This window comes from Mustela putorius, unplaced genomic scaffold (assembly GCF_011764305.1).
Source record: "Mustela putorius furo isolate JIRA1106 unplaced genomic scaffold, ASM1176430v1.1 tig00003869_pilon_pilon_pilon, whole genome shotgun sequence".
Classification (NCBI taxonomy): domain Eukaryota; kingdom Metazoa; phylum Chordata; class Mammalia; order Carnivora; family Mustelidae; genus Mustela; species Mustela putorius.
The window spans coordinates 6,220,552-6,238,182 of NW_025422021.1; the positions used below are offsets into that span (position 1 = coordinate 6,220,552).

Consider the following 17,631-nt stretch of genomic DNA (forward strand, 5'->3'; position numbering starts at 1 on the left):
TTGCAAAGTCCCTTTCAGTCACCTTTTGTACATTTTCTTGTCTCCCGATACAGTGGCTCCACCCAACAGTTTATAGTTAAATAGGGGGAGCATTACCTGGGGAGGAGGAATCTTTTTAGAAAATTTTACAAAAATTTCATGTGGGCCACTGAAAGCTAATGACTGAGCATGAAATCCTTCCACAAGGAAACCAGGGCAAAGTGGGATGGGAAAACTCACCCATCCTCGGCTTCCCTGTGGCCTGGCTCTTCTTGCGCTTGGGATAGGGTGGGGGTGAGGGCAAGGAAGGGGGCAGAACTGGAACCGTGGCAGTGCTAGCTGCTGTTTGTCCTTGTTCCTGTAAGGGAGGCCGGCGGCTTCCAGGTGGGCCAGACTGGTTTCAACCTAGCCCCTGATGATGGCACACCAGTCAGAAATCACCAAGACCCTACTGAAAGTGTTAGAAAATAACAAAACCAAAACCAAAGACAGGAAAACACACAAAAGGGAGCTGTGGGGAAAAAAGCAGCGGGGGCACTGTCTTACTAGGCTCTGGTTAGAGGGAAACAAACACCCATCTAGAATTCAATTATGTTACTATACTGGGGAGGTGGGGGAAGACTCCCCTTCTTCCCAGCTAGGAAAACAGCACACCTTGGCTGGATTATCACTCCCCTCCACCAACCACTGCTGAATTTTAGCACCCTAGGCCTCCTTCAGCTTCGCCCATCTTCCTCCTTCTTGCTCTCTGTCACCATCCTCAACTGCCCCAAACAAGCAATTTAACCGGAAAATAATTTCACCAAAGGCTTTCATTTCCACTGTAACATAGGTCCATTTCAGAAAGCAGAGGGAGCGAACTCGTTTCCAGAGTTTATTGCATTATACATGCGACCAGAACATGCACAGAAAGGACAGGTTGCTGTTGTACTTCTACCAAACCACAGATGCACCACAAGGGAAGGCTACAAGGCATAAGTCGTCAATATTCCATCTCACCAAAGACAATTGCTAAATTCATTTGCGAAAAGATACATTGTAATGTGCTTTTTTAGTCCCCCTCCCCCCAAAGCTTGTGGGTTTTCTTAATCTTTTTTTTTAAATATATATGTAATTTAAGTACTTTTAAGTACTGAATGTATTCAAAAACGCCATGAGATCATGGACTAACCACACACAGAGACCTTTTGCATTAGGAAAAACATGAAAAAGTCACATTGCTGGATGGATGAATGAACTGATGGATGCTGTACAGTTCCAATAAGTTAAGACCCAAATGAAAATGCGCAGTAATAGTTACCCTGCATTACGATGAAAAAATAATAAATTACACGTGCTAGTTTTTTTAATATATATATACTCATAGGGATTACAGATCACTTGCAGCACGAACAGAATGACCCCAAAGTCACATTCTAGCAGGAAACAAAACAAAACAAAACAAAAAACAAAGAGCAATGAAGGTTTTGTTTCCGCCTTCCCAGTCCTCCAGCACTGGGCCCTGGAACGCGGTGCCCCCTCTCCGATCCTGGCCTCCGACGGGCCTGGGACCTAAGAGAAGGTGAGGTTGGCGGTCAGTTCTCGGATCCGGTTCTCTCGGCTCATCTTCTTGAGTTTCATTCGGCGGTTTTGAAACCAAATCTTGACCTGCCTGTCGGTGAGGTTAACGCTCTTACTGATCTCTAGGCGGCGCTCGCGGGTGAGGTACATATTGAACAAGAACTCTTTTTCTAATTCCAGCGTTTGGTGCTTAGTGTAAGGGCACCTCTTCTTTCTGCCACTCTTTGCAGTGAGCCAATTGCTGGTTGGAGTATCGGACTTGATTTCCTCTAACAAAATTAAAGGGAGAAGAAGAAAAAAAATCAAGAATTTTTTTTTTCTCTCAGTCTTTTCAAATGTACCCTTGGCCATGACCCCGCTGGCAGCCAGGCCGCTTTGGGAAATGCTGGTATTAAACATTACTCATATGAGGTGGGCCCTGGAAAGGATTTGTAATTGACGCCAGATTAGTTTAAATGCCCAAAATGACACGATGGGCAGGTACTCTTGCCCTGGGTGTCAGGGTTCTCTCTCCCCTCCTCTCAACTTTCTGATTTGCACAAAACATCAGTACAATAGTAAAGTTTCAGGATCTCCCCAACAACATTCTAACTGGGCAGCTTATAATTGGGCTGGAGTGGAAGAAGCAAACCACAGCCTGAATAAGACTACCAACCCCATGGCTGCCTCACACCCCCAAGTCTGCCACTTCTTCCCCACTTTTCCTGCCCAGGCGAGGAGCCCCACAACCAGGTTGATAGTTGCCCTTCTCTTTCAAAAGATAACCAAGGAAGCGAGTACACCTTCTCCGACCTGCCTGGGGCATTGCTGTACTCCCCAGAATTTCTTGCATTCTCATGCTTTCTTGACCCCACACAAAAGCATCCTCCCACGCGGAGAAATGTGGCTCCTTACTGTGGCCCACCTCTGGGCACTGAGGGAGAGGCTTAAGGGCAGGGTTCCTTCTAAAAAAGCCAGCACTCCAGGCTCTTTGCCCCAGCTTAGCCCTAAAGCTGGCCCTGCCGGGTGGGCCCTGCAGATTCCATTCTCCCCCCCTTCAGCCTTTGCCCTCTTTGCAAATGGATTGCAAAGCTTACGGCACTTTCCCCCAGACAAAGCCAAGGTTACCTAACCCCGCAGAGGCTGGGAGCCCTGTTCCCCAGTCCCAGTGCCAACCAGCCCAGTCATTTCGTTCCCATTGCCGCCCCCAAGCTCGCAGGATGCGGGGGCATACACTTGAACACGAACACAGTGCCTTGGACCGCCTTAAAATCATCATTGGGTGAAAGGCAAAGCTGGGACTGCAAATCTGAGAAGGAGAAAGGAGGTTTTGGGGCCATGTTTACGAGCCGCAGGTCTCATTTGCCCTCTTTTGTTGCATTTCAGGTCTAGCTCAGGAAAAATAAACCCGGCAAGCCCTTCCTCTGCCCAGGCGCCATCAGCGTGGGGCCAGGACCAGCCAGGAGGGCCAGGGCAGCCGGGGAGAAGCGGGGACCATCTCAAGACTGAGACTGCCCCTCTAAAAGCCAGGAGGAGCGGCACCTGCCAGTCGGGCCCCGCCTCAGCTGCCCCGGCTCAATGCTGGGCACCCAGGCGCTCCCTCTCCGCCGGGTTCCCGGGCTGCACGCCCCGCTGGGGTGGCAACTTGTTCATACCGACCTTTGCTTTCCTTCTCCTGTACTTCGGGACTGGACACGGAGACCTCAGCCAGGCAGCTCCTTTCTTCCGGAAGGCCGCCCTTGGCCTCGGGGCTCTCCACCTGGGAGACTTTGGTGGGCTCTTGGCCGCTCACAGGCTCGTTCATCTTCTTTTCCATCTGCAGCTGGGCGGCCGAGAGCTGCGGCTTGGCCGCGCCGCGAGGGTTGAGCTGGAGCATGACTGTGGAGCTGCCTTCGGGGCTGTTATTGTACTCTTGGGTTTTCCCGGTGGCGTAGGTCTGACTCAGTCTAAAATATCCAGGGACAGGAACTTCGGGGTTCTCAACGGGACAGGACTCAGGGACCAGCCTCTGGTACGAAGGGACCTCAGCAGAAATGAGTTTGTTGCGCTTATCAGAATACATGCAGCAATTGGATTCTTCCTTAATGTTGGTGGTGAAGGAGCAAGTGGGGACTTGCTGTGTAACAGGTTGCTCTATTCGACACGATCTGTTCGGGTCTGTCCAACTGTCTACTTGAGGTATATAAGGATGCACATTCATACCCATATTTTGGTGGTTCACTTCTCTTTTGGCCAGAGACGGGAGCAGTCCACAGGTTTGCATTCCATAGGTCCCCATGTCTGCGCTAGGTGGTGGCATGTACATGCTGGCGCTGCTCGAATAAAAACTGTCACTCCTGCAGGCACTGATCAAGGAATCTACTAAAAAAGTATTAGCAGCAGGAGAGCTGTTGGGAAAGGACATTTTGGGGAGGAATTTGAAGAAGAGAGATTGTGTCCTTTGTAGGCTGACATCTCTAGGAAAACATTCCCCGTGTAATTGTGGATGCCTCTGCCGACCACATGACAACCAAGCCAATGAGATTTGAAAATGGCCTTGAGCCGCAGCCTCCTCGCAGGTCACGTGCTCCAGAGCCCGGCCGGCCGGCCGCGTAAGCACGGACAACAGCGACATCTACTACGCGCCCGCGATAGTGCGCGCTGGAGACAACCGGTCCAGCGCTCTCCGTCGCCCGCCAGCCTCCCCGGGGCTCGCTCAGCCGGCCAGCCCCACTCGCGTCCCCCGCTCAGGCCTCTGGGCCCCGCTAGCGGAAGGAAAGCCTCAGCCGGAGGGGCGTCCGAGAGAACGGGCGGGGAGGGAAGCCAGAGTGCCGGTGCGCCTGCACACAGAAGCATGCCCCCGCACACACCCAGGCAGAACGCGCCCGAAAGCCGGGGCACGGGCGGGGGGTGGGGGCCCGGCTGCTTAATTTTCTCCCGGGCAGCGTGGGAAGGTGAGTCGGATTCCCCGGGCTCAGAGACATCCCACCCCAGGGAGCCACAGGAAGGGTGTCTCACGCAAAGACGCGATCAGGTTATCGTGGGGAGCGGAGGCAAGAAGGGCGGCGAGGGCTAAGAGGCCAAGCTGGCCGGCCCGGAGCCCCGAGGACTGGCCGGCCCTGGCGCTGTCCATTCCCTCCTCCAGCCCGAGGGAGATGCGGGATCCAGGCCCCTCCGCGCCCGGGCGGGCTGCCCAAGCCTTCGGCTCTCTCGAAGGAACCACACCCCGACCTCTGCGGCCGGGGCCGCTGGGAGCATTCAGCCCGGAGACAATCCCTCGCCAGCAGTTGGCTATCCTCGAAAGCGTCCCTCCGGTTCCCAGCGGGAGAACTAAACCGAGGTTTCCTTCCCTACACACCCTGATAATAATGAGCAAAGAGGAAGGAAGGAAGGAAGGAAGGAAGAGAGAAAGAAAAGAATTTTTTCAAGGAAAGGGGAAAACTCTTGCCCTCAGACTCCAGAAGTTTGAGAAAACTGGCTGGGCCGAATAGCAAAGAGAGAGGGAGATGCAAAGGTGTCATTTGGTTCTTCTGCAAAGAAAAATATGTTTTCCTTTTATGGATTTTGTAAAAGCATTGGTTTCTGACAAGTGCAAGGTACAAAAGGTTGTGGAATTTATTAATACATATTAAGAAGAATCAGGGCGATCAATAAAATTCTCATCTACATTCTTGGGCTACTTGGTAATTTTCTTGCTTCTGAAGGTTTTTAAAGAGTTATACCCGCTGTTGCCACACACGGGAAGATATTTTATTAACAAATCAATCGAGACTTTGTAAAGGATAAGATTAATAGTTAAGATTTAGCATAATGGCGTTCGCTTTATGAATTATTGAAAATTATACTATTGATTTTTCCCCTTCGCTACTAACCAAGAAGGTAAATTTTTGTTTTAACACAAATCGTCAAATATTAAAAGCTATACTTTTGTCAGAAGTTGAGTTTTATAGTTTTGGACAATTCCTAAAATTATTTGACACCATTTTGCTTGGAAAAGGGGAGGGAGAAAAAAAAAAGGAGGTGGGAGAAACTTAGTCCTCTGTTTCCTTTGGTGACGGAAAGTTCTGCAAAGAGGATTTGGTCTGGGGTTGTGGTTGAGCTCATTAAAGAATAACCACCATCACCACCATGGAAACTCAGAGTTTTACGAGAAACTTCTCCAACAACTTCCTTTCTTGTTCTCTGGTTGCAGGCGGGTGAGCCGCCCTTCGGAAGCCCCGGCCTCCGGGCAGCAGCGGGGAGCTTTAACCTTGATTTCCAAAGGCTTGCCCTGGTTGAGGGGCCAGGCCAGGGCACAGGAGCCGTCCTCAGGCTTCCCAGATCCCCTTCCCTGCATCGGAGAGAGGAAATGGGCCCCAGAAACCCTGATTGTGAAACAGTTCTCTGTCCGGAAAGGCGTCTGTGTTTTCTTCTCCCCACACTCGCCCTGTCATGGGCTGGCTTTGGGTTTCAGGCCCAGAGACTAAACTTGTGGGCAAATTGGGTTTCCGCCTCAGCTGAACATTTCTTTGGAGCCTGAGGCTCATTAAAGCGCCTCAGCATTCTGGGGTAGGGGGACTAGGAGCCTGCTCACTTCTTCACAAAATCCTTTTCCAAAACCCCTCTGCCCCCCTCCCCAAAAAGAATCTCCCCCTGCCTGGTGGAAACAGGCGCTGAACATTATTTTCGGCCTTGGGACCACTTTGCCTGTCCCCTCGAAGTGCCCTCGCCCAAACAATAACCCCTTTTAAAAAACTTCGCGGTGGCAATGAGACAGACCTTTTAAACCTTTACGCAGCTGTTCAAATACAACATCATTGTCAGGTTAAAAGCCTGGCGCCTCTAACTGCTCCGGCTGCGGGATGCCGGGCCGGCGAAGCCCGAGGTTTAAACATTACCTTACCTTAGGGGTGGCTGTTTTTAAGCTTGAGGATGGGGGTGGGGTGGGGTGGGATGGGTGGAGAGGAAGGCAGGGGAAAAAAAATCCAACTTTTGACTCTAGTCTCTTGCTGCTCCTTTTCAAAGCTAACAGCCACGGACCGGCACCCCAAAAATTGTTTTATCAGAAGGTGGAGATCGTGATCCCGGCCTCAGCTAAGCGTGCCCAGGGCTGGACAAAGTGCCCGCTGCGCACGCTCTCGGCAGGCGCCCTGACGCCAGCCTGGCGCTCGGAGACTCTCGTCCCTTTGCCTCTCAGCCAGGGTCGCTGCCTGGAACTCGGTTCTCCAATTCTCCCTATCCCACTCGTGAGGCAAGACTGTTCAATCTAATCGGGAATTTTATGCCCATCAAATGCCCTTTCATAATCTTTATTTATACATGAAGATAACATTCAGGCTAAAACCCAGCAATTCCTCGCCGAGCGGGTAGGTCTATGGTGAGCCAACATAAGCAGGATCTGCCTTCCGAATTTGGGGGCCTTTCTGTTTCAACTCTCGGGGCCTTTGGGCTCTAATTCTCCCCCCCCCACACACACACATTACATCTAGCTTTACATGGTTCTTCTCCATTCACAGAAAATATGTGTCTCAGCTCTGATTTTGAATCTATTATCACAAAATTCTCTTTTATTCCTTCTCAAGTATCTGTCTTTAGACCAGTTCCTTGAAGCCAGGGATGCCAATATTTCAGAGGAATTTTATAATAAAAACAGAGCAAAATAGAAATAACACAAGGAAATGATCTGGACCTGGAAGGGTGGCAAGTTCGGTTAAGACTCTAAGGCTAAGTTGAAGCAAATGAAATGAAAAGGCAGTGGCTTTTAAGGCCAGCCTGTATTTTGCTTAGGAGTATTTAATGTAGCTGCATAGCTGCTGTTTTCGATCATCTTTAGATCAGTTGGAGCAGTTACCATTAATAATAAATCAATATTACACTATAAAGGAGATGAATATCCATATTTGTACCAAGACATCCTTCTCCCTGGCACAGCTCTTTCCAGAGAAAAAATTTAATAGAGTCACTTTAGCAAGAAATTAGCATTTGTAATCCAGAAGTGGCTTGCATCTGCGCTCTTCTGTCACCAGGAAGAATAGTGACCGTGGGCCTGAGTAGACTTGGGGACTCCTAGGTTAGCCCTGAATTTGGGCCCTGAGTGGCCTCAGGGCTGTGCCATTCCTTGGGGGCAGATTGGATGAGGACAAATTTTAAAGGCTGCTTCCCCAGGGAGCCCCTCCAGGTTGCACTGAGCACCTTCCAGCCAATCTGAAAAGAAATCGAAGGGGCAAATGGGCAGGCTGTGGAAGCCACCACCAATGAAGCAGGGTCTGTGGAGACTCTGCAAAAGAGCAGGCGGCCGGGAGCCTCTTTCCTTCCCAGACACAAAAGACTCCTACTTGGCGCACTTTCCCTCCACCTCAGGATCTGAGATCTCAGTGATTCAAAATACATGGCTGTACTCCATGAGCCCCACAGGCTCTGAACAATCAGGAGGGGTCAGGTCTGCAACCCCCGGAAGTCCGGGTCCAATCCTCTGTCCTTTCTCAGGCCCATCTTGGGTGCTGCGGGTAGGAAGGGAACTGCAGACGGCTGAATGCCCGTTGTCTGAGGAAGGCTGTCAGCCAAGGCCAAGGGGCTTCGAAAGCCCACGGGGCTTCGAAAGCCCACATGCACCCTTGCTGGAGCCGCCTGAAGAGGAATGTAATGACATTTGGGGAGGAGTGTTCTCTCCCCACCTGGACTGAGACCCAGGTTCGGCTCGGAGAAATGTCGCTTCGCAGTAGCTTAGCAGGACCCGCGGTCAGACAGGTGGGAGCCGGGGGTGCCCATGGGGAACACCTATGCCTCTGGTTGGTGCCTCACTGGGGGGCTCATGGTGCCCCAGACTCCACTGAAGCTGATGCCAACTCCCAGGGGTGGACCTGGGGCCTTTGGTTCAGGGTTTGGAGAAAGGAGACAGAGGCAGCAGAGCCGAGGAGGCCAGCACTAATTCTGGGCATTGCGGGGGCTTTACAATGAACTTCGGGAAAGAAGGGTCAGGCACTCTCCCCCAGAACAGCCCATGCCTGTCCTGGAGCCCTCCCTTTTGGACAGAGTATGGCGACGCAGGCCCTCCCCAAAGTCAGGGGCTTTGCAAAAGGAGGTTGGGGGGCAAGAGGGCATGCAGCAAGAAGACTGCTTCCGAGAGCTGGTGCCAAAATCAAACTCGTTCTCAAGGCCAGCAGGCAGCTGAAAAGAGTGTCCAGGGTTCTATCAAACGCAAATCTCGTTTGCTTCAAATGCAAACCCCATTCTATGCCGCCTTGCCTCTTAGTAAAAACGTTTCCCGGGACAGCCTGCCGCTTCCTGCAGCTGCACCAGCCCAGCCTGGCCCAGGCGCCCCCAGTTCATAGTCCTGCCTGCGCTTCTCGCTACGGGCAGCCCCGGTGCCAGGCATGGCTGGGTTGGGGGGCAGTCCCTTGCCCAGAACGACCCCCTCAGTCCCAACGCATCTCATTTTCTCTGAGACCACACTCAGCTAAGTTGCCGGCGCCCAGATCAGTCTTAAACAAAAGCCTTTTAATCATCCCAGGCAGTCGGAGAGCATTATCAGGCGGACGCTGTTTTGGGGAGGAGTTGGTCCTATCCTCATATTGTTCTCCATACTCAAACCAATAAGACAATTAATTTCTCTAATTTAATTAGCTCTCAATGGCACGACCTATTTCGAGATGTATGTATCCGTCTTTAAAAAAAAAATCTCTCCTTGACACCACCAGGTTATACCAAGGTATTCTTTGCAACAGCGTTATCTTGAAGGAGACAACGATTGTCTGTTTCAGGAATATGGGTAGCTCCTTTTTCTCTGCTTTATACAACTTCCCACACCTCGTCGCTGCTTAGAACAAACAAACAGTAAACAAATACCTTAGTGACCCGGTGTTTCTAACCGGCTGAGATTGCCTATTAGAATCAGCATTGGGAAAGACAGGGTACCGCGGCCTCTCCGCCAAACGCGGCTTCTGGAACGTGAGCACGCCCCCGTGTGGCTCTCCAAGGCCATGCAAACGGGAAATGGTATCTCTTGGTTCGGCTTACCTACGGTACTGGACACACAAGTTTGCTACATTTAGACGCAGTTAAAAAAAAAAAAAAAAAAAAGATAGATGGAGAGAGAAAGAAATAAAGCAGTTTTAAGCTCCTGCAACGACCATACTACTAGGGCACTGACATCTTAACGGACGCCCAGAATTCCACACAAAGGAATCCCCTTCCGAACGAAATTATTCAATTGTAAGCTTTGTTTCTCTCGCAATTTTCACCAAAGGTTGAAGGACACTTTGGAAAACAATATAAATATTTTTAGTTTTGTTCCATATCATAGAACGCACAATAACTTATCTGACGGTGCAGCAGGTTTTTTTTCAAATACAACGATGGTGTAAATCTGACTAAAGCTTCCTCTTTCAAATGCCTGCTTTGAAAGCCGTGGTTCTTCATTAAAGCAAAAAGGACTGCTGTCTGTGACCACCCCCACCCCCGCAAAAAAAAAAAAAAAAAAAAAAAACCCACCTCAGTATATACTAGCTGTATAAAAAAACATGCTGGTAGACACTTAAATCTAACCAGTATTTTAAAAAGAAGTCAACTGCTATTGAATTACACAAATGTTTAAAGGGAAATTAAGATTATTGATCCTGAAATTAGGCATTTGCTTAGATTTATAGTGAGCCCCTGATATGATGCTGTGTGGTCATAAATGTATGTGGGGGTCTGGATATGTGTAAGCATGTCTGTGTGAGAGTGGGTGGCGGCTGAATATCACAGAAGAACCTTAAGGCGCCTAATTATTCAGAAAGGTTAAAGGTGATGACCTTGACATTTTGGAAGTTCAAAGGCATACACTTATGCACTTATGTTTTTCCTCCTCCCCCCCAAACTTTGGCAATTAAAAAAATTTTGCATTTGGAAATGCATACCTCCTCTGAAAATGCATGGGGTACTGTACATCTTCTGGATTTCTTTCTTTCTTTCTTTTTTTTTTTTTTTTACACTTTGGGCTTAGGAGAGGTTAAGAGTCATGATTCACTTTACCTTTTTTCAGAGAAAGAGATGCTTTTCTCACTCCTACAGTTTATTGCACATTGCGGAAATCTCTTTTGGGCCCACCAGAAGGTGTATAATATAACCCAATTAAGCTGTTTAGAACTTTGGCTTTTATGGTGTTGTCTAGACAGTTCAAGGTTTTGTAAACAGCCTGGCCTGGCCCAGCAACATAATGTGCAGTTCAGCCCCCACCACATTCTTTAACTTGAAGCGATAAATGCAGTGAGAAGTGGGTCTGCAGCCTCAGGCCCTATTCCAGGGAGGGGTCTTACGTTCTCTACCACATGCCTGCTGTGACCTAGCAAGGATCCCAAGCCCTCTGGACCACTGGTAACTCCCTTTTAGCAAACTTTTTTTTTTTTTCAAAGAAGCTTTCTAATTTTGGTTTCTTTTTTTAAGGGACCTTGGGTCCTGACACCTTGTTAAGATTAAATTTAGATTTTCTAACAAGTTTTTTTGAAATGAATTTTGTCTCTTCAGAAATTCCAAGTTCACTAAATTGGGGGTGGGAGGAGTAGACGTCCTTCTTAGGTTCCTGCTGCCCCAGCCTCACTGCCTGCAGAAAGCAGCACCAGAATGGCTGGGTCACAGCCTTAATACAGAAATTCATCCCTAAAGTGATTTTTAAAAGCGGTGTAGCCTAGGCAGGGTGGGAGAGAGCTACTCTTATTTCAGCGGGATTAAAAAGCATTTCACCTGGTTTTCAGTTGCATATGGGAGAAGGTTCTGGCCACCAAAATCCCCTAATCAGACACTAAATTTCCTTAAAGAGTAAAAAATCATATAGTGTGCTGAAGCTGTAACCTCCATTTTACCAGAAACCATTTATTCACACAAAACACAGTGACTTATGCCTTGATACGACAGACCAACAGGCCGAAGATACATTTCCCAGAGTTTAAATAATCTGCATTCACCAAGGGGATGATCAGGTCCCTTAAACTCAGAACAAAAACAAGCACCTTCCAGCCTAGCGGCCTAACTCTCTACAGATCCCACAGCGTCCCCACAGGGACTCTGAGAGAAGGAGGGAGAACAACAGCACATTGGCGGTAAAATTGTAAAGGGACGTTTGCATTTACCATTTTCCCCTTATTAGGATCCATTCGGCCAAGTCCCCGGCCTCGTCCGCAGGCAGCAGTGGTCGCTGGGAGGTCCCGAGTTGACCGTGGGAAGGAATCGTGGAGTTCCACAGAGAAGAGGCGTCATTAAACCCAAGGACACTGGGCCTGCCCAGGGCAGGCTGATGGGGAAGTGGGTGGGTGAGTGGGGCTCGGGAAGAGGGGGTGCTTCCTGGAGCTCTCAAAATAAGGGGTTTCCAGTGAAATACTGCAGACGGTCTCTGTTCAGTTTCTTTTCTTTCATTCTGCGATTCTGGAACCAGATTTTGACTTGTCGGTCAGTGAGGTTGAGCATCCGAGAGAGTTGGAGTCTTTTCTCTTTGTTTATGTACACGTTAAAGAAAAACTCGCGTTCCAGTTCGCGGATCTGGTACTTGGTGTAGGGACAGCGCTTTTTCCGGGACCGCTGGGGGGCCACTGCAAGTCAAAGAAACCAAGAGGTGAGAGAGGCCGCTGGCTGCCCACCCCCAGCCGCCCGCCGGCCCAGGCCCGCATGAGGGCCAGGCCTCGGGCCCTTTGGGGGACGTCCCCCGCCTCCACTGAAAGGCCCTGCCTGCGTCGTGGGGGATGATATATGGGCGGGCACAGGAGAGAGTGCGGGCGTGGACCTGTGTTCACGCCTGGACACACACACACACACACACACACACACACACACACACCCTGGCACGGAAGTGGAGAAGCAGAGGGCAAGGCCGGCTCTGAGTTGGAACCTGAAGGGAGAGAAACACGAGCGCGCCCAGGCATCTGCTCTACTCCAGTCAGCAGCGCGCGTCAGCCAGAGGCTTGGATAAAGTCCAGTTCAAGGATCTCCCCACCCCACCCCACCCCACCCGCCCTTAAAAGCAGGAGGCTCGAGTGTCCACACTCACAAAGTGGCTTGAAATCTCCCCCCTTCACTCCAGGGTCTCCAGCACCACCAAACTGGGGAAAAGCTCTCTGCAGCGATTAATGTCCCCTTCGAAGTCTACCTTAAGCCCACCTAAATTGGTTTCCTATCGTAAACACACTTTACAACGGCCCGGGAAATCTTATAGGATGTATAAACCCCTTCGAACGCTTATAAAGTGGCACATAAAACGGCGCAAGCAGAGGGAGGCCCCCGCCGCCCCCCCGCGCCCGCGGCCCCCGGCCCAGCAGCCCACCCCGCACCGGGTGCCTACCTGTGCCGCCACTCTTCTCAGCCCCCGCCTCCCCCGGGGGCCCCTCGCCATCGCCGCCGCCGCCTTCTGCCGCCCCCTTGGGCTCGGAGCCCGGGGTCGCCTTGGCGCAGGGACTTCCCCCGCCGCCACCGGCCCCCGTCTTGTGGTCGCCCTTGTCGGCAGCGCCCTCGGGCTGCAGCGGCGCAGGAGGTGGAGGGGGCTGCGGCCCTGCGAACGGGGGCCCGGGCGCAGCCTCGTAGAACTGATCAAAACCCTGCGGCAGGATGCCATTTCGGCCCACGGCGCTGTAGAAGTTGGAGGCGGCGCCCGCGGGACCGTGTGGCGGCCCGGGAGCGGCGCACACTGGCTCCGGCGCCTTGAAGAGCACGTCCGGCCGGCGGCCCGCGGGAGGCAGCAGCTCGCGCTGCATGGCCGCCTCCTCCGCCGCCGCCGCCGCTGCCGCGGCCGCAGCGGCCGCCGCGTAGTAGGGAGCGTAGCCCCCGGCGCCGCCGCCGCCGCCCCCGCCGGGGCCGCCCCCGCCGCCGCCGCCCCCCGCGCCGCCGCCGCCGCCGCCGCGGTACGGCCACTTGGCGCGCTCCAGGCCGTAGTCGCGGAAGGCCACTTCGCGCACGGGCTGGACGTGCGGCGCCAGGTTGGAAGAGTAGGGGAAAGTCATCTGGCAGGACGACGGTTGCGATAGGAACGACGGCTTGCTGGCGAAGTCCGACGGGGCCACATAGTAGGCGCAGCCGGGCAGGTACATGCTGGCTGCGCTCGGGCCGCACTCATCAAAGTCGTTCATGGCTTCGCGGCGTGCGCGCCGGCGAGCCCCGGGCCGCTCCCCGCGCCGCCAACCTGAGCCATCGATTGCACAAGAGGCTTGGGCCAGGATCAACTAAGCAAAAATCCCCACCGGGCGCTGACGTGCAATTCATCTTGATTGATTCTGGTGGTAATTATGTCACGTGACGCCATGGAGAGAAATGTCCTTATATCTATATCAGCTCTCGCCAACACGCCCCGGGACGGCTTCTGGCGCCGAGACACGCGAGCGCTGGGGGCGGATCAGTCTCTCGCTCCAGCCAGCACTCCCCGGGCGCTTCCCGACCTGGCTGAGCCTCGGGCCGGTCACCTGTGCGCCGCCGGCGGCTGCCACTGCTGGGTGCATCTGCCACCGCCCGGCTGGGCCGCCCGCCCGCGCCCGCCCGCGCCGCTTTAAGTACGCGGACCGAAGCCGGCGGGGAGGAGGAGGAGGGGGAGGAAGGGGGAGGAAGGGGGAAGGGAAAGAAGCGGAGAGCGGAGGGGGGAGCCCCAGCCTGGGGCACAGGGGACTAGGTGTGAGGTTGTGAGGTTCCCACCCCCCACACCCCTTCCTGCAGCCGCTCCCTCCCCCGCGACGCCGCCACCCGCTGCAGCTTGCGGGTCAGGAGCTTGTTGCTTTTTGCTCAGGGGGCGTAATTGCGCCACTCTCGGGGCACACGGAGCCCTGATTTACATATTTCTCAGCCCTGCGCGTTCATCGCAGAATAACTTGGCTCTCTCCACTACTGACCCCGGGAGCGCGAGTGCCAGGCTCGAATAAACCTACACCAAAACCTTACCAGGAGCTCACCCAGGCCAGGGCCTCGGTGCGCACTCGGATCTCTTGCCCTCTCTCCTCCTCTCTCTGTTCCTGTCTTCCTTTCTCCTTCCTCCGCCTCCATTCTGTCTTCTCACTTCTTTCTTTCCTGTCCACTCTTCTCCCACTCCCTTCTCTTGTTCCCTCTAGCCTTCTTTTCTTCCTTTTCCTTACTTTCCTCGTTTCCTCTCCTCTTTATCTCCTGATCCTCTCTTCCTTTCCCCTTGCTGTGTGTCACCACCTCTGTGTTCTCCCTGTAGTCTCTCTGCCTTTCCTCTCCTAATGCTAAAGCAAGGAGGAAGTTTAGCCAGCGGAGACGCCCCATGACCCTCTAGAAGTTGGGGGGTCTGGAGAACAAAAGGATCTGGAGTCCTACTCTAAAGGTGCCTGGTCTCCACTCCCCACCACCGGAGACAAACCACTGACGCCTCCACCCTCCTCACCCTCTCTGCTTTTTGGCCTGAGCTAGGACCAGTCCGCCTCACAACCGGCCCCTTCCCTGGTCGGAGACCAGCCCAGGGCTACGAATCCCCGCTGCCTGGTCTCCCCTAGGCTCCTGCGGTGCCCTTGCGCTGGCATGGTCCCTGTGGGGGGGGGCAGGGGTAAGGCCCCCCGGAGGTCCCTCGGCTCTGGGGAGGAGAGCAGAATGCTCTCAGCAGCTTTTTCCTCCTTGGTTGAACTTCTCTGCAGTACTTGGCCCCGAGAGACCCCCATCCATTTGCCCCAAGGCCTCACTTTCTTCCACGGCCGCCGGGTCTCTCTTTCCTAGCCCAGGGGGCCAGGCGAGGCCTGGACTCCCGCCTCCAGGAGAACCAGCGCTTTCCAAAGGTAAAATCGGTCTCTCAGAAAGAAGCTTTCCAAACCCAAATCCCAGAACCAAGGGCAGGAAGTTGCCCCTCTCCCCAAGATTCCTCAGCCCAGGCAATCCCAGCACGGGGTTCTGGGCCTCAGCCCTATGCCCAGAGCAGGCGGTGCAGGCTTTGAAGCTGGTTCCCTCCCTGGCCCCGGCCGCGGCAGTGCCCGTGTGGCGAGCTCTGCCCACCATGCCGACAGACAGAGAAAAGGCGGGTGATCGGAGCTCATACCTATTTTCTGGCCGTTGTCCCCCCCCCCTTTCTCTCCTCCCTCCTTTTCTCCCTCCCACTCATCTTCCTCCGCCCCCCCTCCCACCTCTGCTTTCCTCCCAACACTGCGCAAACAGGTCTGTGGCGACTGGAGGGTAAGGAGGCTCCCCCCGCCCCAGAACTGCCTATCGTTTTGTGAACCCTCCTTCCAGCTGGCACCCTCGCCCAGGTTCCCTCTCGCCCCTTTCTCCTCAGTCCAGACCGCCAGCACACTTATCTGCCTCTCATCTCCATCGCCCGCCAAGCCTCTCACTTTCGGCTCGTGGTCGACGCCCTTGGATCTCTCTCCTAAAATGGCTCCCCGGACACTAGCCCTGCAGCAGCTCAGGACCCAGGGCAGCAGCTGCAGGGACCCCCCCACCCAGCCGGGTCTTTACGTGTCTGGGAGTGCGCAAAATTCTCGCACCTTCTCTTTGCACGGGGTGGGGCGCAGGCAGCCCGCTGCCCCCAAAGCGAAGCCTGCTGACCGCTGAAGAGGGAAATGGGGAGGACGGAACCATTCAAGTTCAACGACATGGCGATGGCGGCTCCGCTTGGAGCCGCGCTTTGGCGGGGGAGGGTGAGCCATCAGCAGCGGCGCGCGGGTGCAAAGGGGAAGGGGCAGCGGACCCCTCTCTGCGCGTTTGCGCAGATCCCCGCACCCACCCCCAACACTTGGGCTTTCATTTTGGGCCCAGCCCGCTTCGGCCCTTTGCCCCAGCTCCCTCCTGGATCCTCACTCCGAAACCCAAGGAAAACCGCAGCCTCCCGACCCGCGCGTCCCGCGAGAACCTACCATGAAGACTCCAGCGTTGTGGCCTTGTCCTTGCCTGCGCGGCCCCACTCGAAGCACAAGCGCATCCGACCCTTCCCGCACAGCCAGCTGCTCCGCGAGTGGTAGCTTTCCGCGCAGCGCCCAGACGCGATGCGGTAATTTTGAGCCACCCAAGATAAGACACTAACTTGACCTTAACTTTGTCAGGGCGCCCCTGGTATCTGGAGAACGTGAACAGACACTGTCTGGCAGCCCTCGTAAAAGCTGACTGGGGAAGGGATTCTGAGTCATTTCATTTATTGCCACTACAGTTCTGCAAGAATGCTTTTCCTCCCTGCCAAACTTTAATTATTTATGCTCTTTTGGGAAACGAAAGAAGAGGAGAAACGCGGGGAAAAACACCCAGAGCCAGTCTCTTCCCTGCAGAGCCTTCCGAATGGGCTCCCTAAGTCAAGTGACTGGAGAACAAAAATGTGGGGAGATCACCTTTGTCCAAGGACAGTCGGACAAGCGCTGTGCACCCCCCCCTCCCACGAAGGAGGGGATGATTGCCGCTGGGTGAGGCGGGGTGAAGAGGCACCCCCACCCCCCCCCCCCGCAGACATGAATATTTACAACGGTTCTGGATCTCTCCTCCACCCAGCCGGCCTCCCGGAAACCTCCCTAGTCCTCCTCCTTCAGGGAGAGCCCCCAGGCCTTAAGAGTCCCCCGGTGGGCCCTCTGAGCTTGCAGCCGGTTGAATGCCAGCCGAAGCCATTTTTCTCGTTTAAAACCCTTTTTCTCAGTCAAGAGGCCTGCCCGGACTGCAGCATTTCGGAAGACGCATTTGTCTTTGTGTGAGAGAATGTTGAGCCCTCAGATTTCAGCATCATTTCTCTCCGCATTTGTTTCTTAGGAATTTTGTCGTGGTTCCAAATCCCTGCCAGAACCTTGGCTAGGAGAGGAGAGAGGACATCACCGCCTTTGTATTTGTGTGGATCAGTAAGGGGGATAAATTTGAAAAACACTGCTGAAGCTCCAACGGACAATGAGATTTTACACTTAGAATAATTTCAATCTCTTTGGGGAGTGGTCTTCATGAATTTCTCCTCCAACCCCACCTCCCAGACTAAAGAGAAAGAGCACAATGATTTAATGGTATACATTGGAAAGAAACTGTTTCTCCATGTTATCCTAGGGCCTGCATCTAATTCCGGTTTCCTAGTCCTTTACCCAGCTCTCTGGACCTGAGGTCTGCGTGTGGCCTCCGCCTTTGTTCAGCTGTTTTGGGGGAGAGACTCAGCTCTGGGTGCAACTAGCTCCCGGAGCCCCATCAGGTGGGAAGACATTTCTAAAGATAGGGACTCACAACCTCTTGCTTCTTTTTTCCCTG

The 17,631-nt window shown here is 53.4% G+C and overlaps 2 protein-coding genes across 2 annotated transcripts; both read right to left on the bottom strand.

The window, feature by feature from the left end:
* Positions 1-840: 840 nt before the first annotated feature.
* Positions 841-11,167, bottom strand: HOXD10 (homeobox D10). The gene is made up of 2 exons (XM_004774397.3): positions 3,178-11,167; positions 841-1,808 (listed from the first exon to the last, which is right to left on the bottom strand). Exons 1-2 carry the CDS (start codon positions 4,130-4,132, stop codon positions 1,531-1,533), a joined length of 1,233 nt encoding a protein of 410 aa, XP_004774454.1. The 5' UTR covers positions 4,133-11,167; the 3' UTR covers positions 841-1,530.
* Positions 11,168-11,305: 138 nt separating this feature from the next.
* On the bottom strand, positions 11,306-14,204 carry HOXD11 (homeobox D11). Its single transcript, XM_045066699.1, has 2 exons — positions 12,785-14,204; positions 11,306-12,038 (listed from the first exon to the last, which is right to left on the bottom strand). Exons 1-2 carry the CDS (start codon positions 13,563-13,565, stop codon positions 11,803-11,805), a joined length of 1,017 nt encoding a protein of 338 aa, XP_044922634.1. The 5' UTR covers positions 13,566-14,204; the 3' UTR covers positions 11,306-11,802.
* Between the last annotated feature and the right edge of the window lie 3,427 nt (positions 14,205-17,631).

What these genes read in the sequence shown, in the direction of transcription:
- HOXD10 (XM_004774397.3), bottom strand. Translation starts at nt 4,132, where the DNA reads ATGTCGCTGTTGTCCGTGCTTACGCGGCCGGCCGGCCGGGCTCTGGAG. An exon ending in ACAGGAGAAGGAAAGCAAAG is followed by an intron (nt 1,809 to 3,177) that starts GTCGGTATGAAC and finishes TAATTTTGTTAG; the next exon opens with AGGAAATCAAGTCCGATACT.
- HOXD11 (XM_045066699.1), bottom strand. Translation starts at nt 13,565, where the DNA reads ATGAACGACTTTGATGAGTGCGGCCCGAGCGCAGCCAGCATGTACCTG. An exon ending in TGAGAAGAGTGGCGGCACAG is followed by an intron (nt 12,039 to 12,784) that starts GTAGGCACCCGG and finishes TTTGACTTGCAG; the next exon opens with TGGCCCCCCAGCGGTCCCGG.